At 37.0% G+C, this 23,640-nt stretch overlaps 2 protein-coding genes across 2 annotated transcripts; one reads left to right on the plus strand and one right to left on the minus strand.

The window, feature by feature from the left end:
- Positions 1–479: 479 nt before the first annotated feature.
- On the minus strand, positions 480–7,573 carry LOC112566815 (dehydrodolichyl diphosphate synthase complex subunit nus1-like). Its single transcript, XM_025243191.1, has 5 exons — positions 7,220–7,573; positions 5,998–6,129; positions 4,513–4,674; positions 3,438–3,537; positions 480–2,944 (listed from the first exon to the last, which is right to left on the minus strand). The coding sequence occupies exons 1-5, from the start codon at positions 7,494–7,496 to the stop codon at positions 2,854–2,856; spliced, it is 762 nt and encodes a 253-aa protein (XP_025098976.1). The 5' UTR covers positions 7,497–7,573; the 3' UTR covers positions 480–2,853.
- A 2,193-nt stretch (positions 7,574–9,766) lies between these two features.
- Positions 9,767–17,738, plus strand: LOC112567081 (polycomb protein eed-like). The gene is made up of 11 exons (XM_025243625.1): positions 9,767–9,866; positions 10,244–10,381; positions 10,812–10,904; positions 11,322–11,387; positions 11,768–11,893; positions 12,948–13,121; positions 13,681–13,811; positions 14,046–14,151; positions 14,417–14,590; positions 15,963–16,036; positions 16,299–17,738. Exons 1-11 carry the CDS (start codon positions 9,777–9,779, stop codon positions 16,429–16,431), a joined length of 1,305 nt encoding a protein of 434 aa, XP_025099410.1. The 5' UTR covers positions 9,767–9,776; the 3' UTR covers positions 16,432–17,738.
- Positions 17,739–23,640: the final 5,902 nt, after the last annotated feature.

Consider the following 23,640-nt stretch of genomic DNA (forward strand, 5'->3'; position numbering starts at 1 on the left):
GGTTGATTTTTTTTCTTTTTTGTCTTGGCTCGTGCTTTTAGTTGAGAGTGAGCGCACAATCAAGGTTTATTTTTGCTGCTTACTAACTTCTCCTAAATGAACTGAAAGGAGAGGGGGTGGGCCTATGTCACGGCCAGGCAGCCAGTCCAGTAAACAGAACTGAAAGTAAGCAACTGATAAAACTTAACTCTTATGTTTCGCTGATATCAGCCACAGAAACCCAACACCAACCCAACATTAAGTCGATTCAGCCGCTGTTGTGTGGACTTTAATGTGTGAAATTCCTTTTTCTGTAAATGTAATTGCTTATTGGTCGAGTGCGTTCGTTTGTGTGAACGCGCCATGTAATGTGCGCATGTTTATTCACAGCAAGAGATTCACCTCTCTCTCTCACACACACACACGCACAGACTCATCCACACTCACCGCTCTCCAAGACACAGAGACCGACACATCAGCATGTCTGGTCCTCAAGAATATTATTAACAACTTTAATTTTTATTTCTCTCAGCTCAGAATCTCGTAACTGCATATCATCCAATGCGGAGGCGGCTTGTGACGATTCAAGATGTGGACCGGACCTGACACACATGGACAAGACAGACGGGAGTCGGACAGTTTTATCGGGTGTGAGTCGAAATGGTGGCTACTGAGTAGAAATCAAGCATGCAAACCCCAACCCCACCCCTCTCTCGGTGTGAGCTACTCTTATTATCTGCTGTGCCCAACTGCACGGTAGACCGGTAGACGTACCTGCCCTCAAATCTTTTAAATATGACTGTGTAAGAAATCTGCGATCCGTGCTGTTAAAATTAATCTGATGGACTCTGAACTCTCGGACATCTGCAACCTACAACCCCAGTTCGTGCCTGGAAGAACTACGCCCAGCGACATCAAGGGGCAACTAACTGCTATGGCGACACGATTGCAGACTTGTCAAGGAGATATCGCACGCAGCAGCCACAGCATCACACAAGCTAGGCTTCCTGATTCCCCCTTTCCCATAACAAGTTTGTTTATAACCAATAGCATATGCCTAAGAACTGGTGACAATCTATTTACCACTGTACCACAGAACACCAGCTAAACATTACTGTTAAAGATTTTGCACTAATAGTTGTTTGGAAAATATAACAAGCAGTTCATTCAAACAAGAATTATTGGCACTACTCCTTCTTCCATTTTTTTTCAGGGCTTGTCTCTCACTTACAATGATCATCAAAGTTTGAAATGAAAAAAGAAAATCCTCAATTCTAATTTTATCATTAATATCTAATATTAATTTTACTCAACTAATAGCTCTTGTATGTTATTAATAAAAAAAAATTAATAATATTCAAAAATGTGGTGTCCCTACAAAATGCCATACGTACTTAAGACAACTATTTTTAACACTAGTAAATTGGGATCCATAAAAATGCTACAAAAGAAAGTTCAAAATGGCTGGCGTTTGCATAAGCACCTCAAATACTTTACCTATAAAAAATACAGGAAAAATGTGACCATCACCAACAGCTATCTTGCTTGTTAAAAAAAATAACTATCCTTATAAGCTAACGTGAAGGCTTTCAAGCAGTTCTGATCCATTTCAGGAAGCAGGAGATATCCCAAATTCATCGCTTAACTACAATAGCATTATATTTATCAAGAAATGTGACCAACATCTCCTATATTAATGGTAGTCTCCAGCAAGAAAAAACTATGACATAAAAAAGTTGCCGCACAAGAAAATTTTCATACAAAAAATATGTTGATATCATGTCCTGATTCAGTCTTTTCTCTTGACATAACGAACTATACCGATCATTTAAAATTTTCCTATTTATTATTTTTATAATTCAAAGTACATGTACTACAATGCTCCACACCTTGTAGCAAAAACCACCTTTCCTGGTCTTCAAAGTTAAGGCGACCATGTATTAATTTTCATACAATAATTGTCATTGCCATTTTTTTCACACACATTAAAAGCTTGTGGTCTCTTTGAAATATTGAATTTGAACATCAAAGATGTTAGGCTTGTTCTGAGAAGCTAACCAATAAGCTTGGGCTTCTGAGCTTGGCCTCATTGCCTCATCCATGTATTCTTATTCCCAATACATCCCCACACACAAACACATATACAGCACACACACACACATCGAACACACATTTACAACACACACACACTGCTAACATGAAATATCACCAGCATTAACAACAAAACTCTGCTTATGACGTGCATCGTGTCCGAAAGATTTTGCATATAGCTTTGTCATATCAGCAAAAGAGCATTCAAAAATAAAAAAAAGTAAGGAAAAAACAAGATGTATTCCAGGAAATATTCTTCAGGCTCCTAGGCTTTAATTGCTAAACATTCTATGTCCTAGAGTTTCTACACAGCTCACAGGAAAATATGGAACTGCGCATGTAAGAAGAGCAATCTTTAACATAGTCTTTGTATTTTTCTCAGAAATAGTAAATTGTGTAGTTCTTTACTGAACAAAAATGCCAAAGAGTCTATGTGGCAATAATATGTCTACTTCAAGATGCAGCCTAGGAATTACACCCATTCACCAATGGATCTAAGTTTAAGAGATTTTGAACACACACACACAAACGCACACATGCACAAATATACATATTCACACAAACATAGGCTACACCACCAGGTACCTGATGGCTGAATATTAGTACATCAACACTCAGCCTTTGTCACTGAGAGTCCTGCAGTCCATTCAACCAGCAGTTCTAATTTTGTAAGTCTTGTTGTCCTCCAAAATGTCAGATCTGAGACTTAAATACTACACCAATTCTTTCCTGCACCATTCTTGTGAATGTGATCCAGCAGTGTTTGACAGTCCATATCATATCTCACTTTCCAAACCTCTGTTCTGATTTGGAATAAAGTGTCATGGTGGAGAAAAAAGCTGGGTAGGATAGTCCCCGATGTGATGGTACAAACCTGCCAACATTTCAAGAATAGGAATGTGCAGTCAGGTAACCAACTCTGTACAACTTAATGAAAGCAGATTAGTGAATGAAGTAAATATCTTAGAGGACTGCAATACACCATCAACAATTAGCCAACAGCAACATCAAATCAAATTAACTGCAAATGACCAGGTAACGCACTTTGTCTTTAAACTGAATTTGCAGTATTAATATTCATTTATATATGTACATTTCCTGACTGCTTTTTACTACTATACCCCATCAGATCATTGCAATTTTGCAATTTTTTTTCTAAATTAAAAAAAAATAACCATTGCATGCATCATATATCTATCCATCTACACAAATTACATCCAATCACTTATTTTCTTGCATGACTAAATGCATGATCACATACTATCACAAACCCAAATATATCATAGCTAAAATTCAAGATCAGCACAATGGTCTATTGCCTTATTCCAACCAATATTCTAGGTTTTATCTTCTGATAAAGTACATACAAAATTTCTGTGAGACGAATATGCCAAGGAAGGTACCCCAACAGACTATCACAGGATCCAAACTTGATACAAAGGTCTGGATCTGGAAATGAATATATGTCTGGGGAAGGAACCCCAAGAATGTTAACCAAGTTTCATTCCAGTTTTATTTAATAACTTCAAAAAATGCAAAATATTGTCACATAGTTAAAGCAAGATTTATTTTATGTACAGTCATAGCAAACTTGTATCTTGTGTACTAGCATGCCTCCTCCCAATGAATGCATGCTTCCATATTTCTGAGCAATACCTTAAGCATATAGTGTACACATTGGTTTGTAAGTAGAACTTGTGCAACATTGCTACTGTAATTGTGCACTTTCTATAGTCATTTATATATATGAACTCATGTTAAAGGAATGAAGTTAGTGTTCAAACGTTATGTATCCAAGCAAAACTATCACTTCACAACATTTAAGATCAGTTTCCGCAAACTAAAAGCACACCTCACAAATTTATTCTTGGTATCTTTTAACTGTACAGCACCGCTTCTCATGTAGCCACTAACTAAAACTGCTATTCCAGACTGCCTAAAGAACGCAGCCACTGTTTATGATCCCTGACATTATCTTCAAGCAATTACACAAAGCTACCATAAGTTTCGGACTATAAGCAACCACCCCCTCCCCCAGCTTTAAACCCTGCGGCTTAAACAACGATGTGGCTTGTTTGCGGATTTTTCAGATTCCGATTAACTTTTCAATGAGCTCCACAATACAGTGTTAACTATTAACATGGTTACAGTGTTAGTTGTTCACATTTTTAAATCAAAGCCACATACAATTGAAGCATTCAGATCAGTTGCTGAAAGATACACCCTCATCATGCCGAAAATGAGACGAAATGCCTATGATATGCAGCTTTGAGGTTTTATATATTGCAGCTTATAAACCTGTGCTGATTATTTGTGAAAAAAGTATGGTGTTTTTTTTTTAATTTAGTGGGTGTAGATTATATACGGGTGTACTCAATAGACCAAAATTGACAGTACTTTCTACAATTAGCATATTCAAAATCCTGTGAGATGTGCACTTACCATGAAGAAGCTTATCAACCAGGTCAGAAGAGATGTCCTTTGCTAGAGTCTGCTGTGTGGACACCTGCTTGCACAAGCAACGGGCTACAAGTGACAGTGATTGCTGCCCATCTTCAGCACTCAACAGATGGACCCATGCCTTCTTGCCACCACAGCCTATTGCTAGCAGTTGGGAGAAATAATGAAGAGATATTAGTAAACCTAGCATTAATAATAGAACAATCTGTTTGCTATTTACATTATTGATAAGCATGAGTAGCAAAATGTAAGAAAATCTTGTGTAAACAGATATTTTTCTCATGGAATGAAAAAAGCGTTGTCAAGTCTTAAAAAAGTGCAAAGATTAGCTGCTAGCAATGACAGCAAATGTTTTACGTTGTCGACAGCTAGATCAGTGGTTCTCAAAGTATTTCGGACCGCGGACCACTTTACTTAAGTAAAAAATATGGCGGACCACCAAGTCCTAAAAATCCGTCTGTACTATGAATTTCAATTTAAATTGCCGCATTTGTTTCATTACAATTCAAAACTAAATGTCCTTTTGTGACAGTAGTATAGTAATAAGTTGATATAAATCTACTTATACCTCATTCTTTGTAATTAAAATGTTAATGCGAGGAAAACATCACTTTAAACATCACTTTGCTGACATATGACGATTTACTCCCTCCCCATTATTTAACTAGCTGCTCTTCCATAGACAGATGGACAAAGATGCCAAAGAAAATGTATGCCCCCATTGATTTCAGTCTAAATGTAAACACTCAAAAAACACATGGTCCCCACTCCCTAATATGAACGAGTTAGAATTAGAATGTATAAACATGTTGCATTTTGCAGACATCCTGCATCAACACACAAATTTAACAAATGTAAAATAAATACTTCTGTTAGTAAATAAAAATAACAATCTACAGAATCTTAACATTTGTGTTCACAAAAAAACAAACAAAAAACAACCAAACCATTTCTTTTAAGACAGTTATTTAACTGGTGCTGAAAATGGCACACTATGTATAATGTATAATTTTGAAGTTAACAAGTTGTCTCTCCCAGCAATGTAATAAGAAAAAAAATTCTTCAGGAAATGTATGAATTCATGAACAGAAACTTTTTTAAACAAAATACCAATCACTTATGAACACATGAATATTATGACTGACAAGATGCTAACAGCAAAAAAAAAAAAAACAGTCTTAATACAATGCTAAAAAAAAAAAAAAACCCAACAAAAAACTGAAAAGTATAATGATGCTACATAATGGGTGGATTCAACAAAACATGGACATAATATATAAAAGAACCCTTCATTTCTTAGACAGCAATTGTCAAAAGCCAATATTTAAAAACAATAAAAAATATAATACTCAAATTTAAAGAATATTTAGAGTGTTAAACACACAAAAACATTGAAAATTGTGTTCAAACATTATCAGTTGGGTTTTTTTTTTGAGGGGGGACATCAAAGCTTTTTTTCAAACATACCCCTCTGTTCTGTATAAAGACCATGGCAGTATATCCAAATTTCATTAGCTGTATTTTCTTTGTCAAAACTCATTTCTCTTCTGCTGTCTTCAATCTCTTTCTGTAGCTGCATATTGTTTCTTTTAATTTCTCCTGAAACAAAGGTGACATCACAAATATAATTTTTAAATTGTGATATTGGCTAGCTGTACTAATCTCTTCAAAAACACACATCACTCTAAATTTAAATATGGCCAAATGTTTTTACTTTTTGCTATAGTTTTGTTTGTAAATATGTGGAAACAAATTTATTGCTATATACATAAAATAAATGGTTTTGAGAATATTATGCATACATATTTTTATTTGCAATTTCAATATTCAAAATTTAATTTGTAATTTAAATATGTCAAATTTGCTTTCAATGAATATATTTGAAGAATCAGCACCAGATAAAAATGCTTCAACTAAGGAAGCCATGTAAAACATTTACTAAGGTATTCTAATAAATAATAAATCAGGTTACTGAAACTTTTCTAGTCATTGATGACCAAGACTTAATCTGCACAGCTACATGAAACCAAATTTAATCACCATTGTAAAAACGTTCTTCATTATTATGTAACCACTACTGATGGTAGTCAGTGTTTGACACTCATAAAATGCAAAGTTTTTTCAAACTAATTTAAAATTGATTAGAAGTATTCATGCAATGTTTCAAAATTGTTGGGAGTTTTTAGGGACACCTCAGTGTATATGAATTAGTCATACTTTGTAATCTTCATTATGTCATGAGGGTGTTTTATCCTGTTTACATTTATATTGTGCAACTAACACTTACTAAGCAATAATGAAATATTTGTGGAATATTACACAATGTCTTACGCTATCAAACCTCAAACTCTTTAACGTTTTCCGATGCCAAATGGGATATTTTTGAAGCTCTCTGACCTCCTTGGTAAATTTTCTTAACATAATTTGAAGCTCTATTACATTGATTAATAATAATTGTTTCTACTCGATAGGCAACGCTGAGTGTCACAATTGCCAGTGTTGAGTACGTTCCACAACATTTGTATATCATTCACATTTTATTGCGGCACAATTATACACTGGTGTCATATCAAATGCACCTCCACTCATACATCCACGCAATAAGGGGGTCAAAGTGCAGAGTAGTGTAAATATCAGGTGCTCATCTCTTCACGCACTAAGTACACATGCCTAATGGTACAATACATACCGTTTACGTCGTATATACTGATGTATGAAATTCCCATTGTAACAGACCACACCACAATATTTGCCAAATCTTTATAAGAAATATCATTTTCCACTACAATCAGTCCGATGTGTTGAGGGAGTTTCCGAAGTTGTTTGGCGTCTGCTTGTACTTTCGCAGGAAGACATTTTTTACTAGAAAGAATGTTGTACTGAGGAAAAAATTTCAGAAATCCTACAATAAGTTCAACAAAAGCTATTAAGTGGTGCACGAGACGAAGAATTAACGTTCGAAGCATACTGGTGCCGTAAAAGCATCAGGTATTTTCGTGTTTCTTGACACTCGTGCGCCGGCAATAAGGCTCGGGCAGCAGATCTGCACAGAATTAAAAGAGAGCATTCGATTAGATAATAATCGAGACAGAGAATTTAGCTTGGCAAAAAATAAATATTGAATAACAAAGTTAAAGCATATGACCCTTTTTATTCAGCCCATTTCTAATTTTAACTTCTGTCTTTTTTACGAGACTTTTTGCAAACCTATCATGTTTGTCGACAGATGTAGCCCTGTGATTGGCTCCATAGGATCATGGACGTGTATAGGTGGACTGCTGTCTGTGTACCAAGACCAACGCGTAGCAAGATGTTCGGGCAGGGATTGGATGAAAAGAGCTTCTAAGAAATGTGCGTGAACAAACAATTAAGCTGCAGCAATCAGTGTTAAAGTGGCGTAAAGGCAGACAGACAGCCGCTCCCTCAAAAAAGATACTGAGGAGGCAAGAATGTGAACGTCGTTTACTGTCAGCATGGCGTTTGCTCTGCCCCTACACATACACACCCGAATAGTCCAATTCCGCGAGTTCATGACATATTCAAAACGAGTTTAAAATATTCAGGTGTTCTGTAGAACAACATTCCATCACACCTTCAGCAGGTTAAATTCAGTCTCTATCAATTCAAAAGAGCTACAGGATTCTTAAAACAATTTATAGCAACATATTATACAATACAATACAAAATGGTTTTAAGTATTTCTTCAGGGGTCCGTCACAAAAAACGTCTCGATCATTACAAACATTTTCTGTAATTCTTGTACGTATACTGTATATACTCTTTCTTTTTGCTTTATTGAGCCTTTTTTCCAAGATATTTTGGGCATTTGTTTGGCTTTTGTTGTTGTTTTTTTGCTGTTGGTTTTTTTTTCTTTGGGGGTTGAGGGCTATAGATCAGAATCATGGAAGATGACCAAAACTATCAGTAACAGACTTGACGTCTTCCAAAACAGCGCGCCTCAGGCGCATACTTATAACATCTTTTGACCAAATACCTTCACCAACCAGGCAAGAACTCCACCGAAGAACTGAAACCAATCGAGTCCATCACCACGCAGGTTCAACAAAGGCGTTAGCAAAATTAATTGATTGGACATGTGCTCCGCCAGCAGACAGTAGACCTCTCCAAAGTCGCCCTAAGATGGACTCCAGACGGCTGAAGAAAATGAGGCCGCCCAAAGGAAACTTGGAGAAGAACAGTGGAAAGGGAAATGAAAAAAAAGGGCTGGACCTGGGGTCACCTGGAGCGGGTTTCAGCCGATCGACATCGGTGGCGGACTCTGGTTGAGGCCTTAAATTGTGTGCAACCTGATGCACGAAGAGGATTAGGTAGATAGATGAAGGCTAGATCGATGTAAAAAAAAATAGATAAAGGTTTGCCTATATCTGGATTTCTTCGTTTTTATTGTTTTCTATTTGTTTATTGTGGATCTTATATCCATGCATTTGGATCTTAATTAACCATAGCAATATAGTATATACTGTATATAGTAAGATGACCAGCCGACTTCCCGATTTAGGCGGAACAGTCCCGCCTTTGACCACATGCCCAGCCATAGCTGCTCATAATAAAATGTCCCGCTTTCATCTAATTAAAATGTCGATCAATGTCCCGGTAGTATTTAAAAAATCGTATAACCGTACATTGATTCGCATCTATGCCTTCGGTTTCGGCTTTTGCCTTTCGCCGTTTGATTAATAATTTAAATGTTGAACAGTCTGTTGTCTCCTAGTTTACAGCCTTTCGTTGTTTCCTCCCCTCCCGGCCGCCTTTCGCTTTTTTTTTTCGGCTTTTCCAGGGGACAGCACCATATATAATAACTCCCGAAACGTCTGGTCACCTTATATAGGCATCATTTAGCTGCTCTCGGTTTCTTGTATAACAGATGGATCTCCTACGCGTTATAATAACATGTTTTGATTGTTCTTTGTTTTGTACGTTTTTTTTAATTTAGTTTCTTAATTAAATTACCTATGGCTATGTATACCTCAATTGTACGTTTTCTGTGCACACACATTTAATCCTGGTGTTAAACATACCCCACAGCAATTCATTTCACCAATTATTAACATCTTTATCCTAAGATTAGTGGTATTTCTACATCCCTGTTTTCGTTAATGTTATGATCATTTCTTCTGTCAATGTTCTGTGCCTCTCTCAATCTGACTGCGATTGATCGCTTTGATCTCCCGCCATGTTCCAAAATTACCTCCCACATGACCGTCACGTGGTTGTATTCGCGCAAAATGTCTGACAGCGAGGAAAGCATGATTCTATTGTCTAAAAGACAGCGACTGTCAACTTCGATCACAGTCGATCGTTCAGAAGATGAATTAGTATGAAAATTTTGTTTTCTTATCTGCTCTTAATGTTGTTCTAATAAAATATCATTTCCACCGTTTGGAGGATTTAATCAATCGTATATTCCCGCTTTAGTTATGAATGCTATTCGAGGAATAACTGTTGGTCCAACTCTAACACGATTATTTTTCATGTTATTTAATGCAGATGTTGTTTTCCGCACATTGCATCTCATTTCATAGTCTTAAATCTCTCTAGGGATCAGACGATTTATTCTAGTCTTTCCGTTGTATTATTTATAATAGGGACGTGAAACATGTAGCATAGACCCCAGTTGACTGAATTTTTAAATAACTACTGAACTGTGAAATAATTACACATATTGAATAAACAAACTCTTTTGTCCTCGCAGGATGATCTTTCCAGCACCGCCAGTACAAGAGAGGAAGAGTCGTCTCGTAGTGACACACCAACATTTCGCCGGGGTTTCCGCTGGAGCAAGCAGCCCAAAAAGTGCAAGCTTCAGTATAAGTGCACCAATTTTATAAAAGTAGGTTCAAATTTCCATAAGATTACAGAAACCTTTAGGGCAAATTTTAACATCAGGTAAAAAGATTGCATGTTTCAATGTTCATGCCACAGTTGTCTTATGACTTGTTTTCTGTTTTCCCTAAATAATTTATGCATGAGCTCTTTTTGTTTTGCCTTTTCTCTGTTAACTTAATTGGTGCACAGATAAAGTAAAATATGTATATTATGACTGGCTTAAAGCAGATCATCTACATAATTTAATATCAACGTGTTTGTACCTTGTGCCTTCATACTGATATATGTATATAAACAAACATATACATACACCATTTCTCTCCCATTAGAGTTAACAAGTAACTTATCTGTATGGCTGCCTCATACTGTCAACGCACAGGCTTTTATAAGCAATAAGTCTCATTCAAATACCAGTCTGTCACACACATTTTCAGGAAAACCATGGGCAACCTTTGTTTGGAGTACAGATAAACCTGAATTGCTCTGAGTCAGATCCAGTCATCTTTGCTACTGTTGGCCATAATAGAGTAAGCTTGAAAGATTATGCCATACTGTAGTAACTGAAGAAAATACCCAGTCTAGAAACTTAGAGAAAAAAATTAAAAAAAGGGAAAAAAGAAAGAGACAGAAGAGAACTGATTCTTGCTGCTGTTTTGAAAATGCTTAAATTTTCTCAAGGATTTTTTCTCCCACTTTTCTTCTTTTTTTTCCATAGTGATAAGGCTTCAAATAGAATATTTTGTAAATTGTTAAAAAATAGTTTGAATCTTCTGGGAAAAAAGTAAATAATAAAATATTCATCATTTTGTTTGTAAAAGTTTATCACTGGTAAGCAAGTTCCATTCATTTGCTGCTTTAAAGTTTAAAAAATGAAACCATTAACTATATCTGATTAGTTTATGGGTTGTATATTTAAAGTACTTAATGTTTATTTCTGTGCACAGGTGACGGTATATGAGTGTCAAGATGGGGGAAGGATCAAGCTCTTACATTCATATAGCGATCCTAGTGTATCCTACTTGCTTTAGTAGTTAGAATAGTAGAATAGTAGTGCAGTTTGCATCTGCAATTTTTTATGAAATTTTAAGTATTTCTCAAATAGTAATTTTTATGATTATTTAATGACTAATGCTGCTGTCAAATAATTATGGATAACAATTCTTAGTTTTAAACATTTTGTGACATAAGTCTTTGTGTAATATACTTATATAATGAAGGAGATCAATTGGAAACAATGTAACAGGCATAGGAGTATGAATGTGTGTAGAGACACAGATGCATGTTTTCTTCTGTTGCCAGTTTTCAGTTTGTTGAAATAGTGTTTGTCTATGTTTGTCTATTTCCTTGGTCTGATATTTTGAGGTCAACTTTTTCTTGACTAAAAAAAAAGAGTGATGAAAATTTTTACTGCTGTGCCTGGTCTTTTGATCCGGTGAATGGCCAGCCTTTACTGGCAGCTGCTGGACTAAGAGGCATAATAAGAATTTTGTCTTTGTCAGCTATGCAGTGTATTAGGGTAAGTAATGCTAGAAAGAAATAATGTTTAACTTTTTTTATAATTTTGAAAAAGAAGCTGCCACACACAAGAGGTGTTGGTGGGCTGGGGATATCGTTATGCCTTAGAGCAAGAGTTATCTGTTCACTTGCCTTCTTATTTTTCATTAACTCTTCAAGTCCAGACTTTGACCTTTGAGTCTGATTCCTAGGTACAAAGCAATTTCAAGAATTTTATAAACTAAGCATGGCAGGAAGATAAATCAAAATTGCAACTCGATCTCCCTACTTACAGGACAATTTTCAAATGGTTTGTAATAATGCTGCTTCTACTGTCTTCTGAAGGCAAAAAATGCACTATGCTACACCATAGGCTTCTCTGGCTGCCTGTCCGATTTCACATTGATTACAAGATCGCCACGCTGTGCTACCGTTGTCTTCACTGCTTTTCCTCAGCATACCTATCTGAGCTACTGAGCTTACCACCCAAGTTGGACTTTGGTCTGCTTGAGTTTCCCTCTTCTCTGTGCCATACATCAGACGAGAGAAATTCATTTTAAGCTCTCTTTCTGTCGTAAGGCTAACTGGAATTCTGTTCCCCTTTCTCTTTGAACTTGTGTCTACATTTGAAGCATACAGCCTCAAAACCATTTTCTTTCAGAAATGTCTTGCATAATGAAAAGAATAGTTTTGCCCACTCCTCAATTCTTCATCCATGCATTTTTTCCTTATTTTTAACTGATGCTTATGTTTATTGTTTGGTTAACTGTTGGTTCATTAAAAGTCTTTTGTATGCAGAGTAATGAGCTTGCGCCCACAACAGGAAATGTGTTTTACAAGTCCAATTGTTATTATTATTACATATTATTACATACAAATGTCTTTCCAGAAAGAAAATTTTGACACAGGTATACACACATTTCATGATTACTGTGATGTCTAGTCCTGCGTTTAGTGGTCGTACACCGTGTAAAAATGAATAAACATAAGTTAATGAAAAGTAACTTAAATGTCAGAAATAAACTCAAAAATAGTTTTTTAAAAAAATACTAAGCTATTTTCATATCTGATTTCAGCATTTTGTTGGACATGGGAATGCAGTGAATGAGCTAAAATTTCATCCTCGGAACTGCAGCCTGCTTCTTTCCGTATCAAAAGACCACACACTTCGCATGTGGAATGTCCATTCTGGAGTGTGTGTTCTCATACTTGGTGGTGTTGATGGACATCGAGATGAAGTCTTAAGTGCAGTGGGTAGCTAATATCTTTTTATATGTTTAAACTTCATTTTTATGCATATCATTGAAAGTGTTTTAATATGGAATTTTCCCCCCATAACTCCTAGGAGAAAAATATATCCCCTATAAGTTATAGATTCTATTTTTTTTTCACCGAGCATAAACTTTGTGTAACCCACAGCATTCCTTGCTGAAAATTAACCTAGCTGCTTGAAATGAGAGATTGTATTTAGGTTAGCATTGAAGACTTTAGTGAGTGCACATCAATATGCTATTTGCAGAATATCAAGATCATAATGAAGAGGAGTTTGGAAGTATTGAAGATTTGTTCTAAACATTAACACATGTATCCCTGTAAGCAAAAATCATTAGAAACATTCTTGAAAATTGACTTGTTACTTTGAAAAATGTGTACATTTTTTGTACACTGTGTGAGGAATATTTTGTTGATCTTTTAGATACACTTAGGACATGACCTCTAATATTTCAAAAGATAAACAGCGTTCGTTTTAAACTTTAGGATGACTTAGAAACAATTCCATGATGGTGAATACTTTCTCACGGTTCACAGGATTTTAACTTGAGTGGAACAAAAATTGTTTCTTGCGGAATGGATCACAGTTTAAAGTTGTGGCACCTTGACACAGAAGAAATAAATAGCATCATAAGCCTCTCCAGCACCTACAACACCAAGAACAGCAGGTAACATTTTTTCTTAGTGTTCCTTGACATCATTGTCATCATTTCATACTTTAATGTTCTTTATTCTTTTAGTGTCAACTATTTTGCAACACCAAACCTTTCTTTATGATGTTGATTATTATAGAAAATGTTACCACAGGTTTCTTTTTACTTTAACTGTGGTTTGTTAGCATATCTGAATAGGATTTTTCATTTACTGATCTGTTCATTTTTAAAGTTTTTTGTTTCTCATAGACCATTTCCTACATGGGTGAACCATTTCCCAGACTTTTCCACACGTGACATCCATAGGAACTATGTTGACTGTACAAGATGGCTAGGCAACCTCATATTATCTAAGGTTTGCAGTTCTTTACATGTTGTTTTCACCACTTCAAGACCTGCATCATGTGCCCAACATTAAAAAATATGCATGTTGTCTAGGCCAGGCACTGTGTGTATTTGTGTGTGTATTTTTACCCTGTGCTTAAGTTTTTTGTTGTTATTGCACAATGCAGAATTTTTTAATCAATGTCTTGTGCATTAAAAAATATTGCCTGATAGCCATTTTTTTTTTATTCATGTGAAAACTTTATTATCTTGCCAGAGTGCCTTTTATTTTTCAGTCATGTGAAAACTGTATTATCTGCTGGAAGCCAGGATCTCTAGAAGGCTCAGATGCAAATATTTCCATCAATGGTGGTTCCAAGACAGATGATTCAGTCAGCATTTTGCATCGGTTTGATTATCGGGAATGTGAAATCTGGTACATGCGCTTCTGTTTGGATTATCAACAGAAGGTATGCTTGACACATGACATTTGTTTTCAGTTTGATTGTTGTTTTATTTTCAGGATTAGAAATGTTTTGACAAACAAAAAGTTATAGAGGTTTGTTTTTTGGTTAAAGTAGTTCAAAGACAACCAGATGGGCTGTTCCCATAATGGCTGGGGCTGTATTGATGTTTAAGAGGTTTAACAACTCACTGATGTTTTGAGAGCCATTTTCCTAAAGAAAGGTTTCAATGTCAAAGGTGTTTACTTAACAAAATCTGTAGTAGCATCAAAGACTGCACGAGTACTATTGGGTAGATAACTCCTTCCTCCCTCTTCTCCCTCCCCCGAAACAGTTTCTAACCCTAACCATTCTTAAAGGGAATAGTTTAACTTATTTAAATGGTGTATTTATTACATTGTAGAGATCCGGGCTGCCAATATAACATCTAAGGGTGTCAAAAACCTTTAAATTAAGCGGAAGCTCTTTTGTATGAATTCTCTCCCTTTAACATTGTCAGTCCTTGTAAAAAGCTTGACTTAAAATGAAAATATACCATTTATCTATGATGACCATATCAAAATCTGAAACCATATGGATACATTTACACTTTTTTAAAAAGCAACATAGTTGAAACTGGTGTTTAAGAATATTGTAATTGTGTTAAAGTTTGGAAAACATAGTACAGACTCCCTATTGCATGTAGTTGATATAGCATTGTATGAATTACTGATTTAATTTGAGATTTTCTTAATAAAAATGAAAATTCAAAATCCAGATTGTATCCCTTAACTTCAGTACTTACATCTTAAAATTACTGTGGATTTATTGTTGATGGTGATCAAAGAATTATTTTGTCTGCACCTGGTGGCTCGATTCCTATGCCTTTCTGCACTTTATGCAACTTTTGTTTTTTGAAGACTTACTACAGAGAAATAGGTTTTATTAAAAACAAATAATCTGAGTTTGAATCAAGTTTGTCTGAACTGCACTAATTCATCATTTTGAACATCACATAAAACATAAGTAAATGAGTTAACAGGTAGTTGTTCTGTTTTATAGGCGTTTTAGGGGGTTTGGGGAACATAAATGGGTAAGAACCACCAGTAATGACTTAATATTACTTCCTGTGGAATTGAATGCTGCCTTATTTGTAATCTTCCTGAATTGAGTTCTTGAATCATATAGTATGTGCTTGAACTTTATTTTCTTACATTCACTGTCTGATTTTTTCAGCACTGTTATGTATTTTCTAATATTGTTTATAACATGAGCAGTTCACAGAAAGTTTATTCAGACAGATTTAATTTCAGATAATTCATAATATAAAGAATACTTCCTGTTGGTTGGATTTGTTTTGTAAAGCATTTTTTATGTGGTTTTTTTTTTTCCAATGCAGATTATGGCACTTGGTAACCAAGTTGGACGCATTTTTCTGTGGGACCTAGATGTAGATGACCCCTCACAGACTAAGTAAGCACTTGGATTCTAACCATTACATTCTGTAAACTTATCACTGCTTAGCACGATTTGTACAAAATTCTTTATGAGCTTATTGTGAATACTCTATCACTTATCATGCTAGCTTAAATATAACTATCCTTTTCTTGCTTATGTACATAATATATGGATTATATAAATGGGCTGGAATGCTACTTTTGTTCAGAGGTGTCTGATTGTTGTTTTATTTAATGACTAGCAATTAAAGGCATCTCCTTATGCATCTCTGTTTCAGATGTACCAAGCTAACACACCAGAAGTGTAACACTGCAATCAGACAGATAGCTATTTCCAAAGACAGCAGCACTCTCATAGCAGTTAGTGATGATGCAACTGTCTGGCGCTGGGATCAGATGAAATACTCATGACTGTTTTTAAACCTATTTTAATGCCTTAATGATTTTAAACATAAGTGTCTGTTATACAAGTGCAGTTAAAGGAAACATTTTCTCTCTCCACAAATTCTGTTTGAAAATTGCCAGAAAGAGTGAGTGAGAGAACGACTAGTAACAGGAAGATGGCCGGTAATGGGATGGAATTGCTGTGGCTGGGTCGTCCGTGAGGGTATGAAGTTGAATCCGTTGTCACTATTCAGTGCTCCAAAAGCACACACTAAGGGCTTTAAGAGTTATGTGGATCAGTTATTAACGGTTTTCAAAAGGCATTTTCATTTATATTCCTGTTAATTATTGAGCACCAGATTTAAAAATCTTGTAATTTTTCCCCATTGTTTCCGTTGAAAGAGGTTTGGGGTTTTTTTTTTTCCAATCTTTGAAATTATATTTCACAAAACTAGTTGTAGGAGGCAGGCTTCATTGACAAGAGGTAAGTGTGGTTTACATCAGAGCAGAAGACAGCAGGGTGTAGGCTAGTGAAAGTATCTTTTCTTTGAGAGAATAAGGGAGAGGAATTGAGATGGTTGTTCTCTGCCTTTCATATATTACACCAGAGAAGTCGAGAACCTCTTACAGTTTACTGTCCCAACAACACGGTATTGCACATCTTTTTTTATTTTTTTTGATGAAGGATAAGGTAATGGAGAGTTGATGTGTACTCATAAATATCAAAAGCTTTCTCATAATGTGCACAAATGTTTTACAAAATGAATGTGAAATTCTGTCTAAGTGTATTATTGATGGCATTTACAAATAATTTCATTGTATGTGATCTGACTGTGTCCATTATATTGCTTCTTTTTTTTTTTTTTTTTTTATTTGAAGAAAGTCTGAAAAAAGCATTGGTATATGACTAGCTTTTCCTAAAAATAATTAAAAGAAAGTGAGCATTTTCAAATGGAGAAAATCTTTCACCAATCAAATTTCATTTTAAAAACTGGTACATGGTTCGAAATGCCTTATCTGCACATGCACAACTCTTAAAGTACTAACTTGAAAATTCTCACTCCTTTTGCTGAATGTTTATAAATTCATACTTTCTGCAGAGAAAGCCATTATCATGACCACATGACAAAATTTTTATATTTATAAATAAAAATGGGCCTGATGTACATAAACATTTTATTCTCAAAGACACACACTGAGAATATTGTGCTTTGTAATAAATACATCTGATGTATCTATCTGGTTAAAAAAAAAGAAATTTTAAATTTTGAAGTGGTTATTTTTGTTCATACCTGCTTGAACATTAAAAGACTGTAACCACATTTCTTTCAAAATGATCTTACCAGTGAATTTTTTTCAGGTACTAGAATGTTTAATAGCCTCACCTTGCATTTTAAATGCTGTGGTCATATACTTTTTTCCCATACATGTATGTGTGTATATTGCAGGTATATTTCCAGTAGCTGACATGGGAATGTGTGGGTCAGGGTGGGGGGAGAGAAGTAATCATAACTGAAACTTTTATAATTCCACAAAATCTGTGTTATTTCCCTTAGAAACTAATACTTTCGATTCAAAGATGAACAAATGTGACACTTTCCCGCACAATCATACCTCGCTGTCACCTTTTGCATTTCATGATAAATCTGATCAAATAGTATAGTCTTACATAACCTCCCTGATCCATCTTTCAAATGCGACGCCATGCTTAGAAATCACAAGATACTACTGCAAGCAGATCTTTTCATCAGTAAACATTAACAACCCAGGACTCCATTTGCTGGCACATTTCGTTTTAACAAATATTTCAACATTGCAGGACTTTAAATGGCCCATCTGCAATCTCTTCCTGTGATAACACCGTAAAAGCATTGAGTCTGATGAGTGATAAGAACGAATGGATGTGTTAACATGTTCATGTTTGCTGTCGGATTAACCGATCCTCTCGGTGTCTGTACCATTGTCATGCTGGGCGGCCAAGATGGCGTGAAGCCTTGCTCATTTCTTTGCGATGCAATCCGTGTCATTCAGGCAATGGCATGCATACACAACTGCCCTGAGATAACCAAACCAGCTTTTAGAGTCTCTCGTGAAATTTGAAAGTGATTATTGCTGATGGAAATCCTGCTAGCAATGGTGCTGGCGCCGACAACAGGACAATCGTCCACCACCTTCTTTCTATAGGAGTCTGACCCCGAGTGACATCACAGGTCGTGTAGGTTACGGTCCTCCGGGACCTGGCAGCAACTTCTCGCAGACCCTCGACAGTTGCTTTTGCTTGAAAAAGCCGCGCGGCTTAATTGCCAGCACTAGTGCTGTGTTTTGAAGGCTGTCAAGTTTGCTGAAGGATCTTGCCTGTTAACCCTCTTACTTTGAGTTTCATGATCGATGAACTCAGGAATGGTTTTACAAAAGGCGGCCATCCACGCAATTAACGCTCTTTCCCAGCAATTAGTGCACAAGTTCGTTTTTGTCACACTTGCATGCTGCCTGCATAACGAGGACTTGTGACCGGCAGATGCTGTAAAGACCTTTTATTTCTCTCCAAAAAACGCATGCAGTGCATATGGCTTGACATTTGGATTGATTTAAAATTTATATTTAAGACAAAATTATTTCTCTCCCCCTTCCTCACTCTCTCTCTCACACACGTGGCAATTTCACCATCAGTCCCTTGTATAATTAATATTTGAAGTTATATAACTTCTTCTTTAATGTATTACTTTTAAAGACAGTTGCATTTTGAAAAAATGTGCGTGTGCTTTGGATGATTTATTTTTCTGTAGTGCGCGATCTGCTTTGAAAGTTTAAAAAAAAACAACCGTTATATGACATTTTGGTCGTTAGGGAGTGAGGTGTTGGAGATCATGCTTATCTCAAGATCAGCTTTTTGTAAAGCTTTCCGTCGAAGTCTATCCTTTTCCAAACCTGTAATGGACCAGACACTCATTCAACTGCATGATGAACTGTACAGAACCGGTTGGGTGTGTCTTGGACCCCGGTCTTTCAACCACTCGCCTGTTTGCTTCTTACTTTGAAAACTTTTTAAACCCACTTTCAATGCTATGTCAACACTTTAAAGAAATATGCGTTTTCCACAAAAAAATTATTAGTGAACAAAATGAGCAGGAGTCGGAACTGTTCAGGCAGCAAGAAACCCAGGGGAAAAAAAATAAAGAGCAGGCAAAAAAATAAAAGTTCATTACGAGAATTATCCTTCCAAATATTAATCAAGACTTTGCGGGGGAAGAAAGATTGAGACAACATCGTCGACATCATCGATATCATTATCAGCAGCAGCAGTGTCGGGGCACTTTGCCTCTGAAAGAACTCCGCGAGTAATCCCAGGATACACCGCAGGGACTGCCTCCAGATTAGCGACGTTTAGACATCGTGACTGCGCATGCGCCAACGGAAGTCCGACTTAATCAAGGCGATTCATTGCGATGCCGGGAGCTTGTAATCGCTCGACAAATACTTCTTTAAGTCATTTCCCTTTGGCCTTTGGTATTCCTCAATCGGAAGATCATATGCCGAGCGGAGACTGAACAAATGGAAGACACGTCCTGCTGGCAGCACGTTCGCTGTTGGACACCCAGCCATCGTATTTATTTATTTATTCTTTATTTATTTGGTGGTGACAGAAGTCATGTTTGTGTCCTCCCAATGTCGATTTTTGTTTCACAAGGCCGTGTTTCAATACCAGAGTAAAGTGCTTAGTAACTGTATGAAATCCCTTTTTTATTTACAGTACATTGTTTTGATGGCAGATAACAGCAAAATTTTAATGTATTTGTTCCACAATACAAGCAAAATAACACGGATGTGTATCTACAACACAGGTGTGGCAGAGTCAGTCAGCCGTGCTTAAAATGTTTCGAGGAAAAGACGACCAAGTAAGCACAGAGATGTTCTCTAAGAGGATCCAATATATTTACGAATTTTTTTCTAATTTTTTTTTGTTTTGTTTTTTTTTGCCAGATAATACGGTGGAGTAATCGATTACTAGTGAGAACTTATTTTGATCTGACATTCAAAGTGGTTCAGCGGCATTGTCAAGGTATGGGTGTATTATGGACATTGTGTGTGTCGGAAGTGGAGGATGTATTATTGACATATTGTAAGCCTCTCAATGTTGGCGAGACCTTGTAATGTGCGTAAAATATATTCCTTCCACCCCAGTACAGTTGGGTGCACTGCCGTCTAGACGACAGAAATGTCGAGTTTTTATTGCTTCTAGATTATCGCTAATGCAGGAAACGGTGATCATTGCTTTCTTTCTCTCCTCCCTTCTTCTCTCCCCCCCCCCTCTCTCTCTCTTTCCTCCTTCTCCTCTCCCTCTCTCCTCCCTCTCTCTCCTTTTTCCGAACATTTTTTTGTGATTAAGGTGGACAAATACTTATTAGCGATGACACAGTCTATTTGCACTCTAAGCAAGGGGTATATGTACCCGCTCACACGACTGTCTGTGTGCACGTGGGTGGATGGCTATTGCGCAAAACAGAAATGGCTAAACTACATTAAACTCCAGCAGGACCGCAGCTTTGAACTCAGACATCAAGGAGGTGTCGATCCTTTCTGAAAGGAGAATAAAATCACATAAAAAAACAAGAATCTCCCAACTCTTGTTTCAGGCATTGCAGGAATTCTAAATCGAGGCTTCTATACTATTCTGAGAGACACGCATGCATCCATACACGCATGAAGTGTTGCCATGTAGCACCGTTGGCTCAGTTGCCATGGTACCGTCCTCCTGATGTGAGGTAACAAATTCAATGAAAGAGTGCGTGATCGTTGCAAACCGTTATTCATTCCTAACGTACAGTATGTTTTTTTATATTATTATTCCCACATTCCCTCCACGCCCTCTTTAGACTATTCTTCTGTCCTCTCTTTCCATCTTTCCAGTCTTTCCCTTTCTTCTTATTAAAATTATTAGATAGATACACTTCATTGATTTCTCTCACTCTTCCCTTTTTCCCTCTCATTCATCTCCTCCACCTTTTCCCAAATCAAAGTCTTTTCCTCCCACGGGGTCGTCCTTCCGTGAGACTGACGTGTGACTGACTGGACGGCCATCAACGGCTTGCTGCCAGCGGAAATGCTCTTACGAAACCCCCGGGTCTGCGCGCGCATGCAGGGGGCCATGGGATGGAAGAAAGAGTGTTTTCATAGAGCGGGGAGCGATCTAATGAACATTACATGTTTTGCAGGGTCATTTCTTGGTAGTTCATGGCTCCATGTCTTCAGTGGCAGCACGATCCAGTGCCAACCTGTTTAGAAAGGGATTCTCGCCGAGTTTCGTGACTTTGCCTCCTGTCCTCACGCCGGGTGTCTTGTCCTCACATTCACAACCGTTTTCCCAGTTTTTGCGCCGTGTAATAGGGCTGATGGTGAAAAAAAAAAGATGTTTTAACGGCTGAAGCTGTTGCCTCATTTTGTTAAAGGCTATCAACAGTCTATAATTGGAGCAGTAGCCATGAAACGTCGATGATTACCTCAGGGCCTCACACTTAGCTGTAGCGGTCCGGTGGCGCAACGGTTAGCGCTGTTGTCGCCTGTCACCAATACAGTGAAGTTGGCTGCCCTGAGTTCATTTCTCGTCTCGGGCACGCTGATCTTTCTCTGCACGTGGCATCTGTTTAGAGGGTTGGCTGCTTGCCGTAATATAGCCTTAGTTGCTGACACGGCGTAAAACACCAAATCCCCCCCCCTTCACACTTAGCTGTGGACCAGTCGTTTTAACAAATTGGTTTAGAGAAGTAGATAAAACTGGCAGATAGATAGATTCTTTCTGCTGACAGGGGATGAAGACACTCCAAGACAAGGAGACAGGCACTTCACGCATCACACAAGCAGTTGACAGACCCTAAAACTTATCAATAATCAAAAAGCAATTGCAGATCACTTGAACATAGTGAGTCATTAATCTGTTACAAAAAAAATCATCGTGAATGTTTAATTAATTTTTCAGTGAAGCAACGTGGAAGGGCCGGAAGTGAAAACTGTAGCCAGTGTTAATGAGCAGTCCCCCAGTCAGTGAGTATATTTTTGGGATGTCTTTTATTTTGACACTCAGGTGGGACATGGGTGTTAAAGACCAACCCGAATGGTTCGCGTTGTTTTTTGTTTTTGTTTTAGTTTTTTTTTTTTTTTCTCAAATATCTATGTGTTTGAGGCTACGGAACATTGGGAGTTGAACATGTACGGTTTTATTTGTGTAGTTTCTTACGGTTCTGAAAAACTGCTATATCTACCAATATCCACGAAAAACGCAAACCAATCGGGCTGGTCTTTAAAAGGCTTATACTTCCAAAATAAAAAATATATCAGTATACTGTTTTAAATTGCGCCCTCTCATTTACAAATAATTTTGCACTGTGGTGACACTTTTAAAAATTTGACAAACGATATACAGTCAGTCGAAGCTTACCAGCTTGTGCAAGATTTACAATGCAAGAATTTGAAGTGGATATGTTTGCAGTGAAAAGATGGAAATGCGGTGTAACATGCAAAGCTCACAAGATGGTTGTAATACTGATGTTACTAGAGAGTATGAATGATCTTGTGGAAGTACTGAACGCTGTACCTTCACTGTTGCACGAATAAGCTCTTCAGATGAATCCATTATTCCTGCTTCGATTCACATTTTATGACATCAGATCGTGAACATGGAACACGGGGACTTGATCGATGAACAGGTATGTCGGGGTGTGGGTTGGGAACGAACGTGGCAAATAAATGAGAAAAATACCCCGCGGATAAATTGAATGCCACTCACATTTTTAACAACCTGTCAATCATTTGTTGACAAAACCAACCTGTTCTCTAAGCAACGTGTTAAACGTCATCCCCCCCTCAAAAAAAAAAAAAATCGAACTGAATTTTTTTTCTCTTTTTTGTCATCCATCTCCTGAAGCCGATGAAGTGTGTTAAATGAGTCACGCAGCATAAAACTGAGTAAAGCTGTATCTCAGAGCGAGACTGGAGTCCAGGTTGAGCCCGTCATCTACTCACAAGCCGATCAAGTCGATCACCTCTGTCCCACGTACTACTCGGATGTCACGTGGTGGTCACGTGGCTGCGCCGGACAAGGCTTACGGCAGGCGTTTCAGATTTCAAAGTCATCGTTTTCACGCCCACCGCTTGGTGGCGTCTGTGACCAATGAAACTTTGAGTTTTTGAGTCTGTCATTGGCTAATCATACGTGAGTCTCATCAAAACCTGTCTGGAAAG

The sequence above is a fragment of the Pomacea canaliculata genome, linkage group LG6 (genome assembly GCF_003073045.1).
Source record: "Pomacea canaliculata isolate SZHN2017 linkage group LG6, ASM307304v1, whole genome shotgun sequence".
NCBI classification, from domain to species: domain Eukaryota; kingdom Metazoa; phylum Mollusca; class Gastropoda; order Architaenioglossa; family Ampullariidae; genus Pomacea; species Pomacea canaliculata.